Genomic DNA, 22,622 nt, shown 5'->3' with positions numbered 1-22,622 from the left:
GTGATAACGTAATAAAACACATAAACATAGAGTATTATTATTCCTAAAAATTAATAAAACACATATAACATTACATAAAACACATATAACATAAAGTTCAGTGTTAGGATGGTCATTATGTATTAAAAGACACAACAGTATAAAATTGAGGTAGTAGGACAAATGTTGAGCCTGTGTGTGCCTATTACTCATTCTCTGTATAAGCACATTTAAAAAGCCATGTTTTGAGTTCAGCCTTAAATTTATTTTTGTCTGCTTGTAGCTGTATTTGCATAGGTAGCGTGTTCCATAACTTGGGGCCAGCTATTGAGATTGCTCGCTCCCTTACCTGACTGAGTCAAGCTGACTTTATTATTGGAATTGTGAGTAGTCCCTTATTTGCTGATCTCAGATTTTTTTGTGGAATGTGCAGACGTATTACTGATGATGATGATGATGGAGAGATGCGGCAGGCCCTGCAGAACTTCTTCATTGCCTGCCCTGACTGAAGGTACACGCGCTGCCGCCAGAGACCTCCGGACCTACCCAGAATGAGAGATCATCCCAGACCTCTGGCAGTGGTTGTTGCTGCAATGCCTGCCGTTCCGCTGTATTGCTTCAGCCTGCAGCACTGTTCTGTACTGCCTTCCCTTGCCTTAGCCTGCCGCCATCATCCTTTCCAGCTCCATCATCTTCCTAGTGGGTAAAATGTTGCCCTGTGGACTGTGGCCGCTGCTGCTATTATTATTATTTTTTGGGAGGGGGGACTGTAATATTTCTATAGGGTCTAATTCTGGTCTGCAGACTTAGTGCTGCCAACAGGCTGATTCAGTCTTGGTTTTGCCCCATTGCATGCATAGGTTTGTACTTCTTAGGGAAATCAATGACACAGTCATAACTAGAAATTCTTGCATGCAATGGGACAAAACCAGGACTGGATCAGCTTGTTTGGTCAATCTGGAGTCAGTTGGCAACCCTGGGTCTGCTGCATCCCATGATCCTCTCGCCTCTCCAGAATCTACCCATTTCAGTTTTTGGGATGGTGCCCTGAGTAATCTAGAGGGTTTGGTTGGCGTTGGAGGGTGGACTGGGGCAAGGCCTTGCATGACATAAGTGGGCCAGAGCATGTGGCTGCATAGGAGTTCAGGAGTCCTGGTGCCAAGTTCCCTTACAGGAACATTGGTACCCTCCCTCTCCTGGACTAAACACAGTGCACCCTGGACAGTTGTCTGCCCCTTCCAACAGCTCTCGGCCCCTCTATTCACCCTTCTCTGCCAAGCATCCCTCTGGTCCCCTCCCCTACACCTCCCTCCCAGCATTTACTTTACCTTTCCTCCTGCCAAAGGGAAATATACCACCCCAGTTATTCCAGAAACACCCCCCATCTGAAAGAAGAATACACACACACACACACACACACACACACACACACACCCTTGAGCAATTGATGCCTCTCATCCCTCTCTCTCCTATGCAACTCATACATGTGATTTTATATTCTCCCTTTCAGTGGATTTCATTCTCAGGTTGACTGGAAAAAAGTTCCCAGGTACCGGGAGTGGGGAATTGTTTTCACTCACTAATAGATTTAATTGGGTGTTAATTGATATATCTGCTGTTTTAAAATATGTTTTTGGTGTTTATGATTTTTTAAGAAATTAGTTTTTAATTATTGGATGTTGTGTTTGTCAGTTGTTTTGAAATATTATTTTTATTAGTATGATATTACTATTATGATTGATGTTTTATTTTTCTTGATTTTATGGTTTGATGTTTTATGAGGAATGGTGATGTTTCTGTTTTTCCATTGTTGCACTGCATACAGAGCCTGGCTTGTTGTGGTTTCTAGTTCAGTTTTTGTCAGCACAATTTCTATTTATACTTCAGGGTCTTTTTGTATTTGGTGAGGGTCTGTCTGCATTCTGCATGTGTGATCAAGATGAGGTATTCTGCTAGTTTAGTTTATTCACTTTTTAGATTGCTTTTCTGGGGTAGGGATCTAAAAGCTGTCTGACTTGGTCTGTTTTCCATGTAGGAGGTGTATTTCTGTCTTAGGACCTGGTTGCAGTGTTGCTTTTCATAGGTAGTGTTACTGTTTGAATGCTGGCAGTAAGTCCTGTTTTGGTATTTGAATTTATTGTATTAGTCTGTGGAAAAGTTGGCAACCCTAACTGGGAAGGAAGAAGTGTCTGAGAAAGAGCCAGAGAGGATAGTGAGGTGAAATGAAATGTATGCAAAGGATATAGTGTGGGGTGAGAGTGAATCAGAGAGATGGTGATGGAGGGAGCATGAGAAGGGATAAGGGAGTCAGAATGTGACTGGAAAATATGAGAGGAGGTAAGAAAAATTAAATAGTTGAGAGGGGTGTGAGAAAATCAGCATGAAAATGTTGAGTTAGGCTGTCTGTGTGTTTCCTCTGCAAGCCTCCGCATTTACCGCCAGCCCCGAACTATTCCTCTCTCTCCAAGTCCCTCAGACTGCTCGGCAGCAGGACGCTGTGCCTCATTGTGGCAAGACACCGCCGATTGTGCCAGGCCTTGCTTCCCCTAGGGTGCACGCACGTCCAACCTCGACACTCCTAAAGGGCCTGTGGCGGGAAAACCCAGGAGGCATCTCTGGATGATGTCACTTAACCTGGCCTATATAATGCCTCTTCAGACAACCTACCAGCACCTTGGCAATTGTGTAGTGTGAGTTGCCTCAGTGTCCTTGCCTTCATTCTCTAGTTCCTTCGTCTGGTGTCTCCGTTCCTGGGGCTTTCATCATGTCTTCAGTCTCTGTGGCTTTGTCGAGTTTTCTACTCCATGGCTTTTGTTCAGTTCTTTAGTCCTTATTCTTCGGCTCTTCAGTTCTTCAGTGTGCTCCTCGCCTCTTGTCTTGCTCATCGCCTTCCTGCCCTGCCTATCCATCCCTCTGTTCCTTCGGACAAATTCTTGGATTTGACATTGACCTGCCTTCTAGATGTCTCTTGCCTGCCACCTATCACCTGCCATGGACCACTGCCTGCTTCTCGGACTTCTCTTGCCTGCCGCCTGCCACCAACCACTGCCTGCTTTCTGGACTTCCCTTGCCTGCCACCTGGCCAGATCATAACCTGCCTTTGGATTTGCCTCATTCTCTACTTCATCCAAGTCAGCTTAACGGATCATCTCATCAGCAGAGGCCCCCACCGAAGACTTGCCAACCCTGGCACCCAAAAGCTCAACCCAAGAGGAACAAGGGCTGGTTTAGGTGAAGCTCCAGTTGGGCCTCTGCTCAATCCAGTCCGCCTGCTGAAGGTGAGGACCTGCAGGGCTTCTCCCTGCAGGTTGCACCAATTCTACCTCAGTGCAAGGATCCATGCCCACAACAGAAAATTATGGAGAGTGAGCAAGACATGAGAAGGGATGGTTTTGGGGGAAAATTCTTTTTAAAATCGCTCCCTATAAGACCAATGTTACGGTCGTGGACCCTTGGGCTGGTTGGGATAGTGGATGGTATGCTATGGAAGACCACAGCAAGCGTCCCAGCCAGGAGGCAGCACGGAAGAGACTCGGAAGAGGCTTCACCACTGGAAATCCAAGGTCCCCCCAGGAGGAGCCCGTAGGGATCCGGACCTCTTGGTCTTAGGTGGGATCCTATGCGACCAAGGATCCAGGCAGCGGCTGAAGAGATGGACGAAGGCTGGGCCCAGGTAGCTGGAGAGTCTTCACCCTCGGAAGCCCACGGCTCCCCCGGGAGGAGCCCGTGAGAGCCCGAGCCGCTGGGACTTAGGAGAATCCTCTGGGCCAGCAAGTACCGGATACCTGAGGTGAGGAAGAAGCCGAAGTCAGAGTCCAGGAGTGAAGCCCGGTCGGAAGCCAGGAGTCAGAGGTCCAAACCAAAGTCAGGGATGAAGCAGAAGACGGAGTCATGGACGGAGCCGGGTCAGAAGCCAGAGGTCAGAAGTCGATACCAAACCAGGAACAGAAGCTGGAGATGAAGTCGTGGGACGAAGCAGGGTCGGAAGCCAGAAGTCAGAAGTCGATACCAAAACCAAAGGGCGGAAGCTGGAGACAAGTCAGAATACAAGCCGGGTCGGAGTCCAGAAGCCAGGAGAAGCAAATCAAGGACTACAGCAGCAACTAAGACTCAGACAAGCTGAGGAACCTCATTGCAAGGCAAAGGCTTGATCGAGCTGCAGGGTTTAAATACCCTGCAGCATGTGAAGTAATCTGGAAGCCGTCCTAGGATTTTCCAGCGCTGTCCCTTTAAGGGTCAAGCCCCCGCGTGCGCGCACGCCTAGGGGGCGGGGCCCAGCGCGTCAGATTGACGGCGTCTCCCTGCTCGAGGGAGAGCCGCGGCAGACTGAAGATTGGGCCTATGCGGCCGGGAAGAGCTCCATGCGGGCCGGGCCAGCCCCGAGGTAGGAGGAGGGACCGGGGCACGGCCCGGTCCCGTAACAACCAACAGGATCTCATTTACTCTAGTGTCCTGTGTTTTACACAGGATTCTAAGGATGGGGAATCATTATTGTTGAATTTAATTATCAAAATCTAGGAGGGGGGTTACCTATAGGCCTGATAATCATATGCCCGAGCCCCGAATAGTTTAAGAACCTAGCAGTACTCTCCTTCTGTCTTCCCACTGCTTCTATTTTCCCTACCCCTTTTTCTCTTCTCTGTGATTCCTTCTTTACCTCCTGCTGCTCCTCTTTTCTCTCTCTCTGTTCCACTTCTTTTTCCCTTCCCCTCCCTCTCCCTTCCTCTTCATCACGTTTCCCCCAAACCCCCTTCTTTTTATTTTTCCTGCTGCTACTGCTCATCCTGGCAGTACCACAGGAATTGGCTCTTTAAGGTCAGCCATTGCTTGTTGTCCTGTCAGCCCTGCAGCAGCCAGTCCTTCAAGACCCACCACAGCAGAGTCCTCATTAAGCCTGGGCAGGTACGAGCACTAAGGGTGGCCCTACAGCTGTAGGGCCCGGTGTGGTCACATTGTTCACAGCAGCTTACATACTGCCTCTACAGTATGCTTGTGATTCTGAACATACTGATGGATGTTTACAAGTTAATTGACAAATGAAAGCTTACAGACCTAGAGATATCAGGAAATATAACAGCTACCACCAAAATATACTCAATAAATTAATCAACAATTAAAGATGAATTCTAAAAATGGTACACACGCCAAAACCAAGAGATGGATGCGCATTTATCGTTTATTCGCTGCCACCCGATTTTTTTGAACCTGCTACATATGCACACAAGTACCGATGCACAAGTATCTCACATCGGGGAAAAAAGGGGCAGATTGTGGGTGGGGCCTGGACATTATGGGGCGGGGCCAAGAGATATACACGTTTGTGTGTACTAACATGAGCGTGCAGTCAGGGCCATTTCAGCACACTGTGACTTTATTCCTGCTATAGCTGAGGTGTAAGTCAATATAAAATGATTTCTAGCTACATATGAACTGATTGAGATGTCTGGGTTAACTGGGGGGAGAGCAGGCTAAAGAACCCGGGGAGTCTTGAGGACCTAACTGTAGACTGGCAAACTGGTGGACAAACTGGTGAAACTGGTCATGAACTGGAAGCGCTCATGTTATAAAATTCCCTCACTTGTGTATCTCAAAGCTGAGGTTTCTTGTTGCGCTGAAGGTGGGCCCTTGGCCTGGTGCAGGATTGGTACGGCCCTCTGGTCGGACCCAGAGAGCGCCTGCCGCCAGAAGGCGGAGCACACAAAGAGACAGAGGCTAACTGGAGCTTCACCAATAACAGTCCGGTGTTTCCGCAGGTTGAACCCTTGGGTACCCGGACCGCCTGGACTTAGGTAGGCCTCTGGTGGTCTCCCAGAGAGGTAGCGGAGGGGTGTGCCCATCACGAGCAAGGGTGCGTGGCTGACGCTGAAAGGATGGGCTAGACCCGAAGTAGAAGCTCCGAAGACCTCAGGGAGGCAACAGTTCAGGAATGTACTCCGGGTGAGGCAGGCAGCGCCTGTGGGTCTAGCCAAGTGGAAGCCGTGGTTGGTTTCCAAGCAGGTTGGCCCAATGGTCACAGTAGGCCAGAAGAGAGTATCCGAGTGAAGCGCAAGGGTCAGAGCCAGAGTATCAGTTCAGGAGAGGTCAGCCAAAGCAGGGGTCAATACCAGGATCAGTCCGGGCGTTGTCAAGACAAGCGAGGGTCGGTACCAGGCAGCAGACAAGAGAATGGTCAGGCAGGCAGTGGTCAGCTCCAGGTGGCAGGCAAGAGAATGGTCAGGCAGGCAGAGGTTAGTTCCAGGCGGCAGGCAAGAGAATGGTCAGGCAGGCAGAGGTTAGTTCCAGGCGGCAGGCAAGAGAATGGTCAGGCAGGCAGAGGTTAGTTCCAGGCGGCAGGCAAGAGAATGGTCAGGCAGGCAGAGGTCAGTTCCAGGCGGCAGGCAAGAGAATGGTCAGGCAGGCAGAGGTCAGTTCCAAGGTTCAGTCCAGTCAGGTACCAACTGAGAAGGATACAGGAACACAGAGACGCTGGAACAGGAGACACTGGAACAGGAGAACACTGGAACACGAAGGCAAACTAGCACACCAACGGTGTCGACCCGATTGCCAAGGCGAGGTCCTGGGGACAGGGCCTTGCCTTATATAGTGGAACTAAGTGATGTCATCGGGAGGTGCCCTCACGGGTTTTCCCGCCTCGGGCCCTTTAAAGGGCTGCACGTCGACCGCGCGCACACCTAGGGGTGTGGCCGAGGACGCTGACGACGCGGAGCCCCAACGGGAGCTCCGCCGGAAGGCCTGTATGGAGGAGCCTGGGGACACCGTGAAATGGCTGCAGCCGCAAGGAAAGGGTGCCTGGTGCTGGTTGAAGGAAGCGTGAAGTGAGCAAGACCGGCCGCAGTGCCAACCCGGCAGGGACAAGCAACATTTCCCTGTTATGTGCACATACGCTTAAAATAGGGAGCACACATACACGCGCCTGGCCTATTTTATATCCTGCGTGCAAGATATAAAATTGCAGCGCATCTGGCCAAGCGCCCATATACATGTGTATATGGGTACTCGTCGCCCATTTTAAAGTTACTGTCTTATTGAGTATATTTTAGTGGTAATTTGTTGTATTTCTTTATGTGCTAATCTACATATATAAGGGTAGACCTTCTTTAAATATCAGAAAATATGTCAAAAGTCCAAGGCTGGCCCTATGTTTCTGGGTATCTGTTTTAGAAGTAGCCCATTCAGTCAGCATTCACTTTAAGATGTGGCTTCTCTGCTATAAAGCCATGAGAAACAACCTGTTTTCTTTTCATCATCACTTTTCACTTCATCTATGCGTGGGTTTTCACATTTGTGTATGTATCTATCTACAGATAGATATCTGTACTGATATCTATATATCTATCCTTTCATTTTAATCATGGGGTGTATTTGGAAGCACATGTAAAACTGTCATGCCAATAAAGTTATCTGAATCTGTTTCTGTAGACACAGACATAGATACACACACGTCTGTGCATGCGTGTTGGGGGGGGGGGGCTTAACATGGTGCCCCTGATTTAACAAAATAGGTCATTAAGGAAATTGAGAAAATGAGAGGGGATTACTGTCTCTCATAGGGATGGAGGCTGCAACCCCTCCCCAGCCTTGCTTGGATCTTTAATTACCTGCCAGAGAGTCTTGATCCTGTCATCTGAAGTGTCTGAAAAAAATGTGCTGCTTTAAGCCAGAGACAGAGACCCTGCCAGCCCATCTGAGGAACCTGGGAGGGAAAGCATGTTCCTCATGAAGCTTCTAGCCCAATTAAGAGATCAGAAATGGGATGTATGCTGAGCTCATTGGAGAGTGCCAAGGCTGATCCTACTGGGCCACTATAAAACCCCCTGCCCTGATCTCCCAGCACCAGAGCTGAGAGAGCGAGTGGAAGAGAAACACAAAGAGCAGGTGAGACGTGGGCAAGAAAAAGGGATTTGGGGGCTTGGGTATTAAGAGCACAGCAGAAACCCCTCAAGTCATGGCCATGTACACAGCACAAAGAAGGCACGATGATGATGAGTACACCACCCGGAGCAGTCTGTTCACCTATACCAACACAAACAACACGAGAGGTGAGTGTGTGCTGCGGAAGAGGAGCAGGCACTGCTGCAGCCAGAGAGGGGGAGAGGGATCCTCAAAGCAAGACACTGTGAGACAGAGAGAGAGTGCAAGAAAGAGAGCGAAAAAGACATGCAGTCAGAGATACAGAGAGGCAGAAAGAGTGAGAAGGAGAGCAATCAGGGACATACTGCAGATATATATGTAGGGAATCTACGTATACATACAATTTTCAGTTTTATGGTTCACAATAGAGAACAATTGGACAAAAACAAGTGGTGGAAATTTGTGAAGGTAGCAAATTTTTTTTTTTGTCCCCCAAGGGTTAGTGCATTATGTCAGGGCTTATGAGTCAAAGATGCAAAGAAATAGGTTGTAAAACTTAGATTTAAACAGAGCTATGAAAGAAACAGAGATATTGTAAAGGCAGATATAAGAATCATGGCATACAAATAGATATTGTGGAGAGCAAGCAAGATTCTGTGGATACAATGAGACAAGAGATACTGCAGAGCTAGTTCACTAAACCTGTATTAGATATTCTAAATCTAACAGAAGCAAATGCCCCGGCAGCTGCTGTAGCCCCTTTCACATTACCATTGCTTTGCAGATAATTACCTATCATGTGACTAGTAGCAATCCCACATTCCAGTTAGTAAGCTCTCCAGAAGTCATAATTGCTGAGGGGAAGGGGCTGGGCCATCAATATGAGACCCTTTTGTTTTCCGCAGGCCCTTTTGAGGGACCCAACTACCACATTGCCCCACGGTGGGTCTACAACCTGACCACCATCTGGATGATCTTCGTCGTCATTGCTTCCATCTTCACCAATGGCCTGGTCCTGATGGCCACCGTGAAATTCAAGAAGCTGCGACACCCGCTAAACTGGATCCTGGTCAACCTGGCCCTTGCTGATCTGGGGGAGACTATCATCGCTAGTGTCATTAGTATCATTAACCAGATTTTCGGCTACTTTATCCTGGGTCACCCGCTGTGCAAGCTAGAAGGCTATACGGTGTCTGTGTGTGGTAGGTATGCCCATGCATGCTGGTCCTCTTCATGGGTGGCACATACTGAGTCTGATCCTCCCACTACTGTTAAAAGACATAGGGCTAGTAACTCTGTTGCTTGCCTGGTTTCACTGACTTAATTTCTTTTCTTTTTTTTTCTGTTGTAGGTATCACAGGTCTGTGGTCCCTGACCATTGTAGCCTGGGAAAGGTGGTTTGTGATCTGTAAGCCCTTTGGCAACATTAAGTTTGACAGTAAGTTGGCAACAGCTGGCATCATCTTCTCCTGGGTTTGGTCTGCCGCCTGGTGCGCCCCACCCCTCTTTGGCTGGAGCAGGTAAATCCCTGTTTCCCTAAGGTCCAGCATTATACTCCCTACACATCCATAGGGAACCATGCGGGGAACTGAGACGCGGCAGGGCAGCTAGACTGTCTGGAATGGTATTGTTGCATCAGAGGCAGGTATTTATAAAATGTAAATCAGAGTTATTACTGTCACAATCACTCTTTTTTATTTATCACCATTTATTTTATAAGGGGAACACTTAATACAGCTTAAATACCTGCAAGTTCTTTTTCAGAATCTTTATGGAAATTATGCTTCATATCAGGGCTGGTGGTAGCATTTTTGCTGCTTGTATAATCAATTGGTGTTTTTTAAACCCAGAATTTTTGTTTTCCCCAATAATCAACACACAATAGAAATTGTCAGCCTCAAGCTCTGCCCTAGACCCCCTTTCCCGGCTGAAAAAAGTCCTGCTCATCCCCCCCCCCCCCCCCACCGTGATCCAAACTTTAAAAATTGACACAAACCCTGAACCTATCTAACCCCATCCACAGGTGCAAAATGCCTAAATTGTGTAGGAATGATCCCCAGGCGCTCTTTCCCCACTTACTAGTAAATAAAATTGGTGACAGCTGCTTCCTATAACCAGCACCGTTCTGCTGTACAGCAAGACATGGACTGCTGTGGTGCCACCAAAAAAAAACTTGCAAAAAAGACACTTGGAAGCCACATGGTGTTAGGCCTATTGTCACAAAAAGTATATATGAATTTGAGAGAGAAATTTTACCAGAATTTTTTGTTCACAAAAATATTTTTACTTTTCTTTTAAAATGTATTTTAAAGGAAATGGTATCAGATTAATCGATGCTGATTTTTAATCTACAGGTTCTTGCCCGCAGTGGGCTTCAACCAGTATCATAAATTTAGCATTCGAGCTTACGTCATATATCTTTCCCACCATTTTTTCTTGTAGAAAAAAATGTAATTCTTATTAATTCTTGAAAAATATTAAAAACATAAATGCTACGTAGCTTAATATCTTGCTCAAACTGAGATACTCAACATAATCCCAACTTTGCCAATGTTTCGGCAACCACTGATGCCTTCATCAAACTTTAGCAACTGGCCTCCCACATTGCAACCCGACTCTTCAAAAAATGGTGGTTAGCTCCGGTAGAGTCAGCACATGAAGAGGAGCCGCAGAAGGGACTCGTTCTTGTTCTTCTCCTGGGTCAGGTGCAGCATGCGGCTTGTGGGTCAGATACTGAAGTGCGGTGTGAGGGCCTCTCCTTCCACTGACAGTGGGATGGGCTTGCTGGCAGCCACACATGCCTCTCCTTTCTTCCTTCACTGGTGGGATGTTGCACCTGCGGCTGCACAGGCCTCTCCCTGCGTCCTTTGGTGGGCCCCTTCCTTACTTGACACCAGAGGCATACTAAGGGAGGGCGAGGGGCGGTCCACCCCAGAAGACAGCAGCAGCAGCCATCAGCAGCAAGGTCCTGAGGTGGTGCAGAGCAGTGAAGTGCTGGCGGGGTTTTCACTCCCTACCAGCAAAAGCGAGGTCCCTGTGGAAGAGGCCAGCAGAAGAAGAGGCCCAGCGGTGCCACCGGCGTCACCCAGAGCCAGCAGCAGAAGAAGAGGCCCAGCGGAGCCACTGGCATCACCCAGAGCTGAAGGCAGAAGAAGAGAATCTGATGTGCAGCCAGTGGCTGAAGAAGTGAGAGACTGGCCCTGTGAGAGTAAGTGCCAGTGTATTAGAGGGGTGTGTGTATGAGGGTGGGTGTGTGTATGAAGGTGGGTGTGTGTGTTTAAAGGTGGGTGTGTGTATGAAGAGAGTGTGTGTGTGTGTGTGAGGGAGTGTGAGGGGGTGTATGAGGGGGTGTATGTGTTTGTATGTGTGTATGGGTGTGTGAGTGTGCATGAGAGGATGCCTGTGTATGTATGAGACGGTGAGTGTATAGAAGAGTGAGTGTGTGTGTGCCTGTGTATATATATATGAGAGGGTGCCTTGGGTGCATATGTGTGAGAGGGTGCCTGTGTGTGGGGATGAGAGAGAGGAAACGTGTGTGTATGTGCATGGGTGAGACAGGAATCATGTGTGAGAGATACAGAGGAAGCATGTATGTGTGAGTGAGAGAGAGAGAGACGGAGGAAGCGTGTGTGTCTGTCTCTTTCACACACATACACTCAAGCTCCCTCTGTCTCTCACCAAGCATGTTTATGTGTGAGAGACAGAGGGAGCATATTTTGTTTGTGTCTGTGTGTGTGTGTGTGAACCCCCAGTTCATGACAATCTCAGGGTGACAGGTATAGAGAGTGGGGGATTTTTTAAATCTTATTAGTTTTAATTACTGAGTGTTATTTGATGTATGCTGTTTTGAAATATTTTATCGATGTTTAGGAAATTTTTAATAATTTGTACAGGAGCTTCTAATTATTGAATATTATTCTATTCATCAGCTGTTTTGAAATGTATACCTTTTAGTATGGTTTTACTAGTCTGATTGATTTATATTTCTTGATTGTATTGTTTTGAAGAATAGTGATTTTCTGCTTTTCCATTGTTGCACTGCATACAGAATCTGGCTTGTGGTTTCCAGTTCAGTTTTTGTCTGCATGTTTGCGTGTGAAAGAGAGAGAGATAGAGGAAGCGTGTGTGTATGTGTGTGTTAGCATGTGATGTGAGAGAAACACAGAGGAAGTGTGCGTGTGAGAGAGGTACAGAGAAAGTGTGTGTGTGTGTGTGTATGCATGCCCCCAATCTACAACAATCTTAGGATGACAGATATGGAGAGTGGGAGATTTTTTAAAATCCTTATTAGTTGTAATTATTGTGTGTTATTTGATGTGCTTGCGGTTTTGAAATATTTTATTGAAGTTTAGGAAAATTTTAAATTAAATATTGGAGGGGGGGGTGACAAAGAAGTATCCGCCCTGAGAGCCAAATACTTTAGGTACGCCTCTGCTTCACACCCACCCCCCTGGATGTACTGCCTCATGCAATTGCATGGTTTGCACACCCAGTAGTGCCAGGCCTTCTTCAGAGAGCAATGTTTTCCTTTTTTATAATAATACATTATTTTTTAGTTTTAACTTACTGATAGCAGGAATTCTGTTGCTGAAGTGGATTCTAGGGTCGAGGTGGCGTTGGCACAACCCGCAGGGAAGGGCCCCTACAGATCCCCACAGTTGGTAGGTGGAGTGCAGTGGAGCAGAGGCCCAACTGGAGCTTCACCAATACCAGCCCTTACTCCCCTTAGGATGAGCCCTTGATTGCCAGGGCTGGCTGCACTTAGGCGTGGGCCTATGTGGGGGTGAAGATCCATCCCTTGGAAGTCGTGGCAGGCCAGCACAGTGGACAAATGCGGAGTCAAGTTGGGCAGCAGTCAGGACAGGCAGCAGGAAATGAAGTCTGGTACGGGCTGAGGTCAGAGGCAGGTGGAGTTCAGTCAGTGTCGTGGTTCAGACAGATGTCGGTACAGGTAGAGTTCATTCGAAGGAGATAAGCAGGCAGTAGTCAGTGGAGGGCAGAGGTCAAGCAGCATCGAGATCCAATCCAAGGTCAAGCCAGAAGTCCAATCCAATGTCAATCCGGGGGTCCGATTTCAGGTCAAAGCTGGAAGTCATATCCAATGAGAAGAGGGGTGAAGAGAAGGAAGAAAGACGAGTGACCACAGAAGCCAGACGAGACGCTGAAGACAGACAAGGGAAACTGACCATGAAGACAAGGACTCAGAAGACAACACACAGTGGAACAGGAGCCAGGAGTCAAGGAGCAGGAAGCAGAAAGCAGGAATACAGTGGCAAACGCATCTCTCGAATGAAAAGACTATTGTTGAGGCCCGGAGCATCAGCAGAAGTGTTTTTTTTATAGGCCCAGGGTAGTGACCTCATCAGGGGTTTGTGGGGCTTTCCTGCCGCAGTCCCTTTAAATTTAGATAAAGAATGCAAGCTTGCGCCTAAAGAGGAAGCGGTATCTCGAGCTCTGCCGGTGGCATCTCGGCCACGAGTCCTGGTGGCCCAGGACTGAGTTGGGGAACAGTGCTCCTGCCGCAGGCAATGACACAATGTGCACAGGAGCCTTCATTACCTGGGACGCGGCACATTTCTTTAGGCCGTGGTCACTTCTGGGTTACTTTGACAGAGAACAGGCCCTAATATTGGGATGAGGATAACTTTTCCCTTCTCGGGGTCCAGACAGGCAGGATCAAATAGAAGTTAAGGTTTCTTTTCTCTCTCTTGTTGCAGAAGGGTTTGTATTTCTTCTTCTTTCTCAATAACTAATGACTCAAATCTTTTCATAGCCCAGTTGTGTTCCTTTTCCAGATTTTTGTTTCCGATCTCTCTTGACCCAACTGGTCTTTCAATTGTGCAAAAACTATCTTGTCTCCTAGTTTGGTTAGAGCAGTAGGCTACGAACCGGGAGACCAGGGTTTGAGTCCTGCTGTCGCTCCTTGTGACCTTGGGCAAGTCACTTTACCCTCCATTGCCTCAGGTACAAACTTAGATTGTAAGCCCTCTGGGGATAGGGAAATGCCTCCAGTACCTGAATGTAATCCACTTTGAAGCGATGAAAAAAAGTGTGAAAAGCAGAATATAAATCTAAATAAATAAATCTTAAGAGCATTCTCCCAGAGGTACTTTGGGGTGGTTTGAGTCTCTCTAGACTCCCTGCCAGGAGTGAGAAGATCTGGAAGGATGGTGGCCACGACCAGCGAGTTGAAGGGCTCTTCAGACCTCAAACAGAATCCTATGCACCCCGGTCCCCAGTGAGTGAGTTCCGTCGTGGACCAGTCAAATTGTGGTTGGTGTCTCCATAGCCATGGCAGGCCCAAGATGGCTGTAATTATGGCTTTTGGAAGAACGTGGAAGGTGATGAGTTCCATGTGAGCAGGTCCTACCTTTAACATGAGTGATACAGTGGTACGAGTCACAAAACCAAGAAGGAGATCTCTGTGGATGGAGTAAAGCGTCAAAGGTGATGTTAAATGAATTGTGGGGATTCGGTACCAGTCGACAAGCTCCTGTTGCAAAAAAACTCCCCCCCAGTGCCAGAATCTATCAAGGCCTAGGTGGTGAAGCACATGGGGGTTTGTTCCAGGGAAATGGTCAAGACGAACTGGGAAGATGGGCTAGCTAGACTGAGTGTCATTTGCCCCAGGGCCCTGGGCATAGAACAGTTCTCTTTCTCTCTGGACACTGAGCTAATAGGCAACTAAAGCCAGAGGCCCAATTAGCAGCGTTGAGCCTTCTCTTCGGACGTGAGGTGGGACAAACCTAATTGCATGGGCTCATCTGGCAGAGACCCCAGGGGTGTCACGGGATCAAGCGTGGACAGAGAGGGTGTCCTGGTGAGATCTTTTCGTGCCGAGCATGCTTCGCGGGCTCACTCATAGAGGCCCCTATCAATTTTCCCCAAGAGATTGATGAGCCCTTTGAGAGAGGTGGGTAGTTCCTGCACAGCAAGCTCATCTTTTATTTTGGGAGCCAAACCTTCCAAGAATATAGCGTGTAAACTATCTCCTTGCCAGTTCAGTTCTGTGACCAGAGTTCGGAACTCGATGGCATAATCTATCAACGATTCATTTCCTTTAAGTAAGTGCAGGAGGTCAGAGCCCATCGTGAGCAGCCGGCCAAGCTCGTCAAAGACTTGCTTGAAGGACGAGACAAATTGTTGGAGATTCGCGAGAAGAGAATTTGAGTGCTCCCATAGGGTGGAAGGCCAGGCCGGGGCCTTACCATCGAGGAGGGAGAGAATGAATGTCATCTTAATAAAGTCATCTGGAAAAGTGTAGACTAATCAAGTCTGAAATGCATGTGGCATTGATTAAGAAACCCCCGGCATTGCTTAGGATCCCCTGCATACTGGGGTGGAGCTGGCAATGAAATTGTTGGCTGATAGGTTGCTGGAGCCAGCGCTGAAACTGCAGCGGGCAGGAGTGCAGCAGTGGGTAGGGTCATAGAGTCCAGGCGCGCAGCACGATGGTTCATATCTTCGGTCAGGAGTTCTAAAGCTGTCTAGAAGGTCTGTAATTTCTGTGCTAAGCCGGGAATGGCCTTCAATGCAGCTAGATCTGCTGGGCCCATGGCCTCAGCAATATGTTGTGGAAGTGGTCCCTTGGGCCGAAGTGGAGTTGGCACAACCCATAGGTGGAGCAGACTGAAGCAGAGGCCCAACTGGAGGTTGAGCCCTCGGGTGCCAGGGCCGGTTGGACTTAGGCGTCGGCTTCTGTGGGGATGAAGATCCCTTGGAAGTCATGGCAGGCCAGCATAGTGGACAAACGTGGAGTCAGGTCAGGCAGTGGTCAGGACAAGCAGCAGGCAACGAAGTCTGGTACGGGCTGTGATCAGAGGCAGGCAGAGTTCAGTTGGTGTCGTGCATCAGGCAGATGTCAGGGCAGATAGAGTTTAATCAGAGGTGTTAAGCAGGCATTAATCAGCGGCTGGCAGAGGTCAAGCAGCGTCGAGAGCCAATCCAACGTCAAGCTGAGGGTCCAATTCAAGGTCAAAGCCGGAAGTCAAATCCGATGAGACTAGGAAGGAGGACAAGGGACCACAGGAGCCAGACAAGACACTGAAGTCAGATGAGGGAAGACTAAACATGAAGACAAGGACTCAGAAAACAACATACAGGAGCCAGGAGTCAAGAAGCAGGAAGCAGGAACATAATGGCAAATGCACCACTTGAACAAGAAGACTTATTACCGAGGCCCAGAGTATTAGCAGAAGGCATCACGGCAATAGCCCGCAGACTGTCGAACATAATAAATTCTTCAGTGCCATGGCTTTGCAGGAGTCTTTTATTGAATCTTTTTTCTTCTTCTGGTGCATGTATATGTATCTGTTGGCCTCTGGTTTCTCTGGTGGGATTTTCTGTGATGTTTGTGATCTTCTGCATGAATGGATCTTCTGTGCAAATCTTCTCTTTGTGAATCTTCTATTTGTGTATATGTCTCTGAAGCTCAACCTGTGAGACCGCAGTAGTAATTCAACCATATAATATGAAGAGGTGAAACCAACTTTTACTAGTTCTTGAGATGAAGAAGGTGGGGGTCAGTATTGTACATATCCACAATGTAATTCAGCACAGCTCTTGGGGCTCCATATAATATAGTTATACCTAACTGGACCTAATCAAGTCTGAACTGATACTTCTGGAAATCATTGCACAAGAAGGGAGCCCTCAGGCTCACTGTTTCCTTAGTGGGAGGTAATGGCTTGTTTGAAAAGACACTGAGAAATTTCTAAAGACTTACATTGGAAACAAAGAGACAATGGTGGGTCTATATTCAAAAGCATTTGTTGCGTCCATGGACCCTTAGGTTAAGGTGGAATTGGCACAACCTGTGGGGAAGAGCCTTGCAGGTTCCTGTCATCAGCAGGCGGACTTGGACAAAACAGAGACACAGCTGGAGCTTCGCCTATACCAGACCTTGTTCCCCTCAGGTTCAGCCTTTGGGTGCTGGAGCCAGCAGGTCTTAGGTGGGGGTCTCTGCTGTGAGCAGGAGAGGAGGTCTTTGGATGGCAGGGTCATAGATGGGCAGTGATTTGGCATGTCTAGAAGCAAGCAGAGGTCAGTGGCAGGCAGCGGTCAAGCAAGATCCGAGGTCAGGCCAAGGTCAAACCAGATATCTGTCCAAAGGGAAGAAGGGATGGATAGGCAGGGAGGTCAGGCAGGGAGAAGCACAGAAGGAACATTGTAGACAAGGCTGAACTGACAAGCTAGACTGAAGACAGACGCTGAAGACATGCTGGGCTGAAGACAGATGCTGAAGCAACACGCTGTACTGTGGGTAGTAGGACCTGTTGCAGAGGCGAGTTGTGACCGTAGCAGTGCCCTTTTATAGGGCCTTAAGCTGAGGTCATCAATAGGGGCTGTGTGGGAGTTTCCCGCCATGGTCCCTTTAAATATTAACAAGAGGCCTGCGTGCCTAAGAAGAAGCTTGATGCTCAAGGCTGGCGGCGACCATAGAGGCAAGGCTGATTGAGCCAGTGTCATTCTGCCACATTGGAGGGCGATGTCAGTGGTGTCTGAAGCCAGCAAGGACCCGGCCGAGAGGTGAGGGCGGCGGTTCATGGGGATTAGCCCACAGAGTCCCGATGTAACTCAGACGTTATCTGGATAAATGAAGATTTCAGCACTTATCCGGCTAAAATCTAGCTGGATAAGTTAGGGATGTTCCGGAGGCATAACTGGGAGAATTACTTATCCAGCTAACTCTCATCATGCCGTAGAGCTGTCCTAAAGTTAGCCGGATAAACTTATCTAATTTTAAGATAGCTGGATATGGGCAGCTAGCCAGATAAGTTTACCGGCTATCTAGCCAAGCCTTACAGCTGCTGACTATAGATCTCTGGATGACCTACTATAATTATTGCCTTTGTCTACCAAAGGTTAAAAACATCAAGAATAATCACTAAACAAAAAAAGCAGAAAGTAATTTGCAGAAACCATACTTTTGACTTTTATAGGAAAGAGAGCATATCTCTTATCTCATCACTTTTTCTCTTGATTACATCACAGAACCATCTCAGACTATTAAAAAGGACATTCACATTTACACACACAGGACACCCCAGCACCACCACCTTTCTCATCACACCTTCCTCGTTCTCTCTTTCAATATAACAGCTGTACAATTCTTTGTAATAAAAACTTTATAACAAGCTTACATATTTTATAAAATATTTTATTCTATGATTATTTGCCTTTGTGTCGATCTTCTGCTGCACCCACTGCCATGGGAAAGTGAATTTGGGACCTTGCATGTACATTATTTATTTATTTATTTATTAACTTTTATTTACCAACATTCGTGAAGCACATCATGCCGGTTTACAATGAACTCAGGTGGAAAATACAGTATAACAATAAAAAATATTAATAACAATAATAATAAATAACAATAACAATTAACAAAATGAGGGGATGAGGAGGAGAAGAGGACAAGGCAGAAAGGAAGATGAAGTAAAAAAAACAAATTAAATAAGAATAGTTATTAATATATTAATAACATTAATAGTAATACTACTGCTACTACTACTACTAATAATATTACAGTGGAGATGTTGAATTGGTCTTGACTAGCTCAAGCTAGTCATAGATTTCCTTGCAGGTGAGGTGGTCTTTTGCTGGCATTCAAGTGACATACCCTGAAGCTTCCGGATAATTACATCAGAGGTCATCAGTACTTGACCCTTAGGTGTAGGCTATTGTCAAGAAAGCTGCATGGCCTAGCAGTGAAACTAGTCTATCCTGATAAATTCCCAGGCCCCTTTTGTTAGAAAAATAACTGATCTTTTATCTTGCTTGGATTTTTTGATGATGGTCCTGGAGTCCTTTCCCGTAGACTAGCTTTTCCTGTATTTAGGTCTCCAACTGACAGGCTGCTTTGGTTAGGGGAAGGTTACAGTATCACAGTTTTCAATATCCAGCATTCTCACTACGATAGATTTCGTCAGTCACTTCTCTCATATCCAAAGTATGCAATATCCCTAAATCAGTATAATGAATAATTTAGCGCAAAATACCTCACCTTACAGTACCATCAATAGGGCACTATCCCACTCATTGAACATGCCCTAGCTATGTTTAACCCAGTCACCTCTTGAACAGAAAGAACTATAATATGAAAATGAAATGGTTATATGAAAATAATGCCATATGATGTCCAGGCAAGGTTAATGGGATGGCTCATTTATTCCAAAGTTCCTGGATCTTACTGGTCTAGACATCATAGGTTGATATTCAGGCAGCCAACTAAAGTTAGCTGGACAAGACTTATCCAGGATATTCAGCAGCACACTGCTACTTAGCCGGATAAGTCTTATCCAGCTAAGGTTAGACCTGCTATGGAGTAAGTCTAATTTATCTAGTTAACTTAACTGGATAAGTCTAATATTGCTATTTATCCAGCCAAGTTAACTAGATAAGTAGCACAGCATTGTCTAACTGACTGACTAAGTGACTTGCCTGGCTAAGTGGTGGCCGCTGAATATAGCATATAGCCAGATATTCAGAGGCCACTATTTAGCCAGATAAGTCCAATTTATCGAGATAAGTAGCATTTAAATATTGACCTCCTAGTGAATGGAAGTCCTTACCAATTACATTTATTTGGTGATATCAGTCCATGATGTCAATTCAGTTCCCATATGTTCACATCACTACAAACTCTCATTAGAATTAATTCTGGCAACCTTCTTGGCAATGCTGGCAAAGAGCCTAAGATATAAGTTGGCCTGGAGACTGATCTCACATCTCTTACTTCAAGAGGTCATTTTTCAGAAGCCTCATTCCTTTGTATCTCATCATCATATCTCCAATAATGAAACTTCTATGCCACCCTGTGGCCCAACAGCCTGCAGATCTAAGATGTTTCCCACAAAGATTTCTATCGATAACTGCAGATTTCCTCCTCTCACCCAAGCAAATATCCTTTGTTTTCCTATTACTTTGCAGATTCTGGCCTCATGGGCTGAAGACCTCCTGCGGTCCAGATGTCTTTAGTGGGAGCAGTGACCCAGGTGTCCAGTCCTACATGGTGGTCCTCATGATCACCTGCTGTATTATCCCTCTCACCATCATTTTCCTCTGCTACCTGCAGGTTTGGTGGGCCATCAGACAGGTAAGCCTCTAGCCTCTTTCCATCCTTAATAAATGGGAGAAACTGATGGCAAAGACCACATATTTTCTGCTTGACCTTTGACTTTCTCTGCTGTTTCAGCATGTAGATATCACTATTACTTTATTGATCTATGAGTCCAGTTCTTCACTTTCTTCTGTGGATTCCTCTATAAGAACACTTTTAGAATATTCTTGTAGCAGCAATCGTCCTTATAAGCATGGAGAGCACACAAGAATATATAGTTGTATATTACAATTATGGTTCTTATGATTTTTGGTTGTCTCTTGGAGAATCTACAGAAGCACATATAGTACTCAGTGACTTCTTACTGTGTGAGTTGTAGGTGGTGGAAGAGAGAGGGGATTAGTGATTGTGTTAAATGATAACCAAGTCGCTTCTCCCTCCACAGGTGGCTCAGCAGCAGAAAGAGTCAGAATCCACCCAAAAAGCAGAGCGGGAGGTGTCGAGGATGGTAGTGGTCATGATTGTGGCCTACATCTTATGCTGGGGCCCTTATACCTTCTTTGCTTGCTTTGCTGCCATGAACCCTGGCTATGCTTTCCACCCACTGTCTGCCTCTCTGCCTGCCTACTTCGCCAAAAGTGCCACAATTTATAACCCCATCATATATGTCTTCATGAACAGGCAGGTGGGTGTGGATAATGCTTTTCCTGCAGTTTATCAGGGGTGAAAGGACAGGCCACACTGTAATACACTAGGGAGGAGGTAGTGGGTAAAGAAGACAGAAGATAGGACTGAGCGAAAGGGATAAGCTACAATAACCATTCAGTGGTTACACTATAGAAAGGGAGAATTGTATTTTGAAGGCTGAAACACTATACTATGGACAAAGATAGGGAGACTTTATCACTACAACACGGGAACTACATCATTACAATAGGAAGGCTCTCTCACTGTAACAGGGAGACTCCATCACTATCCCAAAGGAACTACATCACTATAATAGGGGAACTTCATTGTTGTATTAAGGCAAATCCTGTCTACTCTGGACAAAATAACAGAGCACATTACTATCCTAATTTTATGTTCTAATGTAGAAATAGACTTGAACATATCATTCGTATAGCAACTGGGGCCTCTTCTTCTTTCACTGAAGGAGTCAGCACCTCCTTTGCAAGTGCTAACATCTCTTGCCCTACCTTTCCAGTTCCGCAACTGCATATACCAGCTCTTCGGCAAGAAGGTGGATGATGGATCTGAGCTGTCTACTGTATCTAGAACAGAGATGTCCACTGTCTCCAACTCCTCTGTGTCGCCAGCATAAGCACAGCATCTGGGAAAAGTACAAGGTGGATGGTCTCACACTCTTTCTATGCTCTCTCAATCCCTTCCTTCTTGCTACGTCTTCATATCATCACCACCGTCATGATGATGGTCTTCTCCCATCTGCTGGGAAGTTCCATGGAGTGGTGAATACATAGATACACATATCCACACAGACACAAGCACTTACATTATATATCAGGGGCTCATTTTCCAGTTACCTTTCTGGATTCAGCCTTTGTTGTGTTGTGGGCAAGGTGAAAATCCTAGATGTCTCTGCAGAATAGGCATGTTGGATTCTCTAGAAATCTTTTCTCAAGAGATGAGGGGGGCCTTGTAAATAGGGAGGTGGGAAAGGGAACCAGATGAGGTGCTGCATCTGATGGGATTGAGAGGAATTAAATGAGAAAGTAGGCTAGCTACTTAGTTTGTGAAGCATTCCTTTGTATCCCTCAAATTATACTTGAGCACAGAGGGATATACGATGACCCAAGTGAAATAATCCACATTTAGTTTATCTAAAGCATTTCTCCAGAGCTTTAGGGGGGTAACTGGTTACCTATGATGCTGGTTGTCATCTTTATTTATTTAATTTACTTCTCAAACCTCATTCTGAAACCAAGATGGCAACAGGGTGTATAAGGTTTTGGGCAATGTGCATTTACTTATAAGTTCATGTCAATGAATGAATGCATACAACAGGGGCTGGACCACCCTATCAGCCATGTTTGATTCTGCTGACCTCCCTCTATGGACTCCTCCCCCCATCCAACTCATCAAAAATGCCAAACCATTTATTTCAATTGCATGGGGGTAAGCTTAAAGGGAAAGGATTGTATGAATTCTGACAACATTATCAGTACTTTCTGCTGTACAACCTATATCCTTGCTGTTAGAGAACCCGAGGGAACCTTACTGCAATAATGGTCACCAGGAAGTACCACCCTTACGTGCCTTATTGCAATGACAAAAAAGCTCTCTTGTGGAAGAAAGGCATTTACTGTTATTGTTGTATTTATAGCTTTGGGAATGGTCTCCCACCTCCTTCCCTACTTCTTGCCTGTCACAAATGATAAAACAGAGCAGCTCATTGATCTGTAACATTAATTGGCCCTCAACTACCCTGACTTTGTACTGCTGTTATAAATTGAAAATTTTAATAAGAAAATGTGGTTTCTTTTTTTGTACCCATTTCAATGATGCCCCCGCCCCCCCGGTCAGGACATACAACCAACACTGAACCAAAGGGAGTCACCTTTTCAGCACCACAGCGGTCCCAACCTAACTCAATGCCATTGTGAAATTTCAAGTTCAGACCTGATTTTCCAGCTCACATCCTCCAGTGAACTCTATGGCGGGGTAGGAGTTGAAAAGCTGAGACCAGACTGCAATCTTATCATGATGGAGTTAT

The 22,622-nt window shown here is 46.4% G+C and overlaps 1 protein-coding gene across 1 annotated transcript; it reads left to right on the top strand.

The window, feature by feature from the left end:
• Positions 1 to 4,301: 4,301 nt before the first annotated feature.
• On the top strand, positions 4,302 to 22,470 carry OPN1LW (opsin 1, long wave sensitive). Its single transcript, XM_029609805.1, has 8 exons — positions 4,302 to 4,363; positions 7,530 to 8,018; positions 8,736 to 9,032; positions 9,182 to 9,350; positions 19,762 to 19,927; positions 20,337 to 20,576; positions 21,096 to 21,237; positions 22,433 to 22,470. The coding sequence occupies exons 2-7, from the start codon at positions 7,925 to 7,927 to the stop codon at positions 21,210 to 21,212; spliced, it is 1,083 nt and encodes a 360-aa protein (XP_029465665.1). The 5' UTR covers positions 4,302 to 4,363; positions 7,530 to 7,924; the 3' UTR covers positions 21,213 to 21,237; positions 22,433 to 22,470.
• The last annotated feature ends 152 nt before the right edge of the window (positions 22,471 to 22,622 follow it).

This window comes from Rhinatrema bivittatum, chromosome 1 (assembly GCF_901001135.1).
Source record: "Rhinatrema bivittatum chromosome 1, aRhiBiv1.1, whole genome shotgun sequence".
In the NCBI taxonomy this organism is placed as follows: domain Eukaryota; kingdom Metazoa; phylum Chordata; class Amphibia; order Gymnophiona; family Rhinatrematidae; genus Rhinatrema; species Rhinatrema bivittatum.
The sequence above is the reverse complement of the archived record's forward strand: the minus strand, read 5'-3'. Positions and strand labels throughout refer to the sequence as shown.

Excerpts from the sequence above, each read along its gene's own strand:
- OPN1LW (XM_029609805.1), top strand. The coding sequence starts at position 7,925 with ATGGCCATGTACACAGCACAAAGAAGGCACGATGATGATGAGTACACC. Across the intron at positions 9,033-9,181 it reads CTATACGGTGTCTGTGTGTG|GTATCACAGGTCTGTGGTCC; the intron begins GTAGGTATGCCC and ends TTTCTGTTGTAG. Across the intron at positions 9,351-19,761 it reads CCCCTCTTTGGCTGGAGCAG|ATTCTGGCCTCATGGGCTGA; the intron begins GTAAATCCCTGT and ends ATTACTTTGCAG.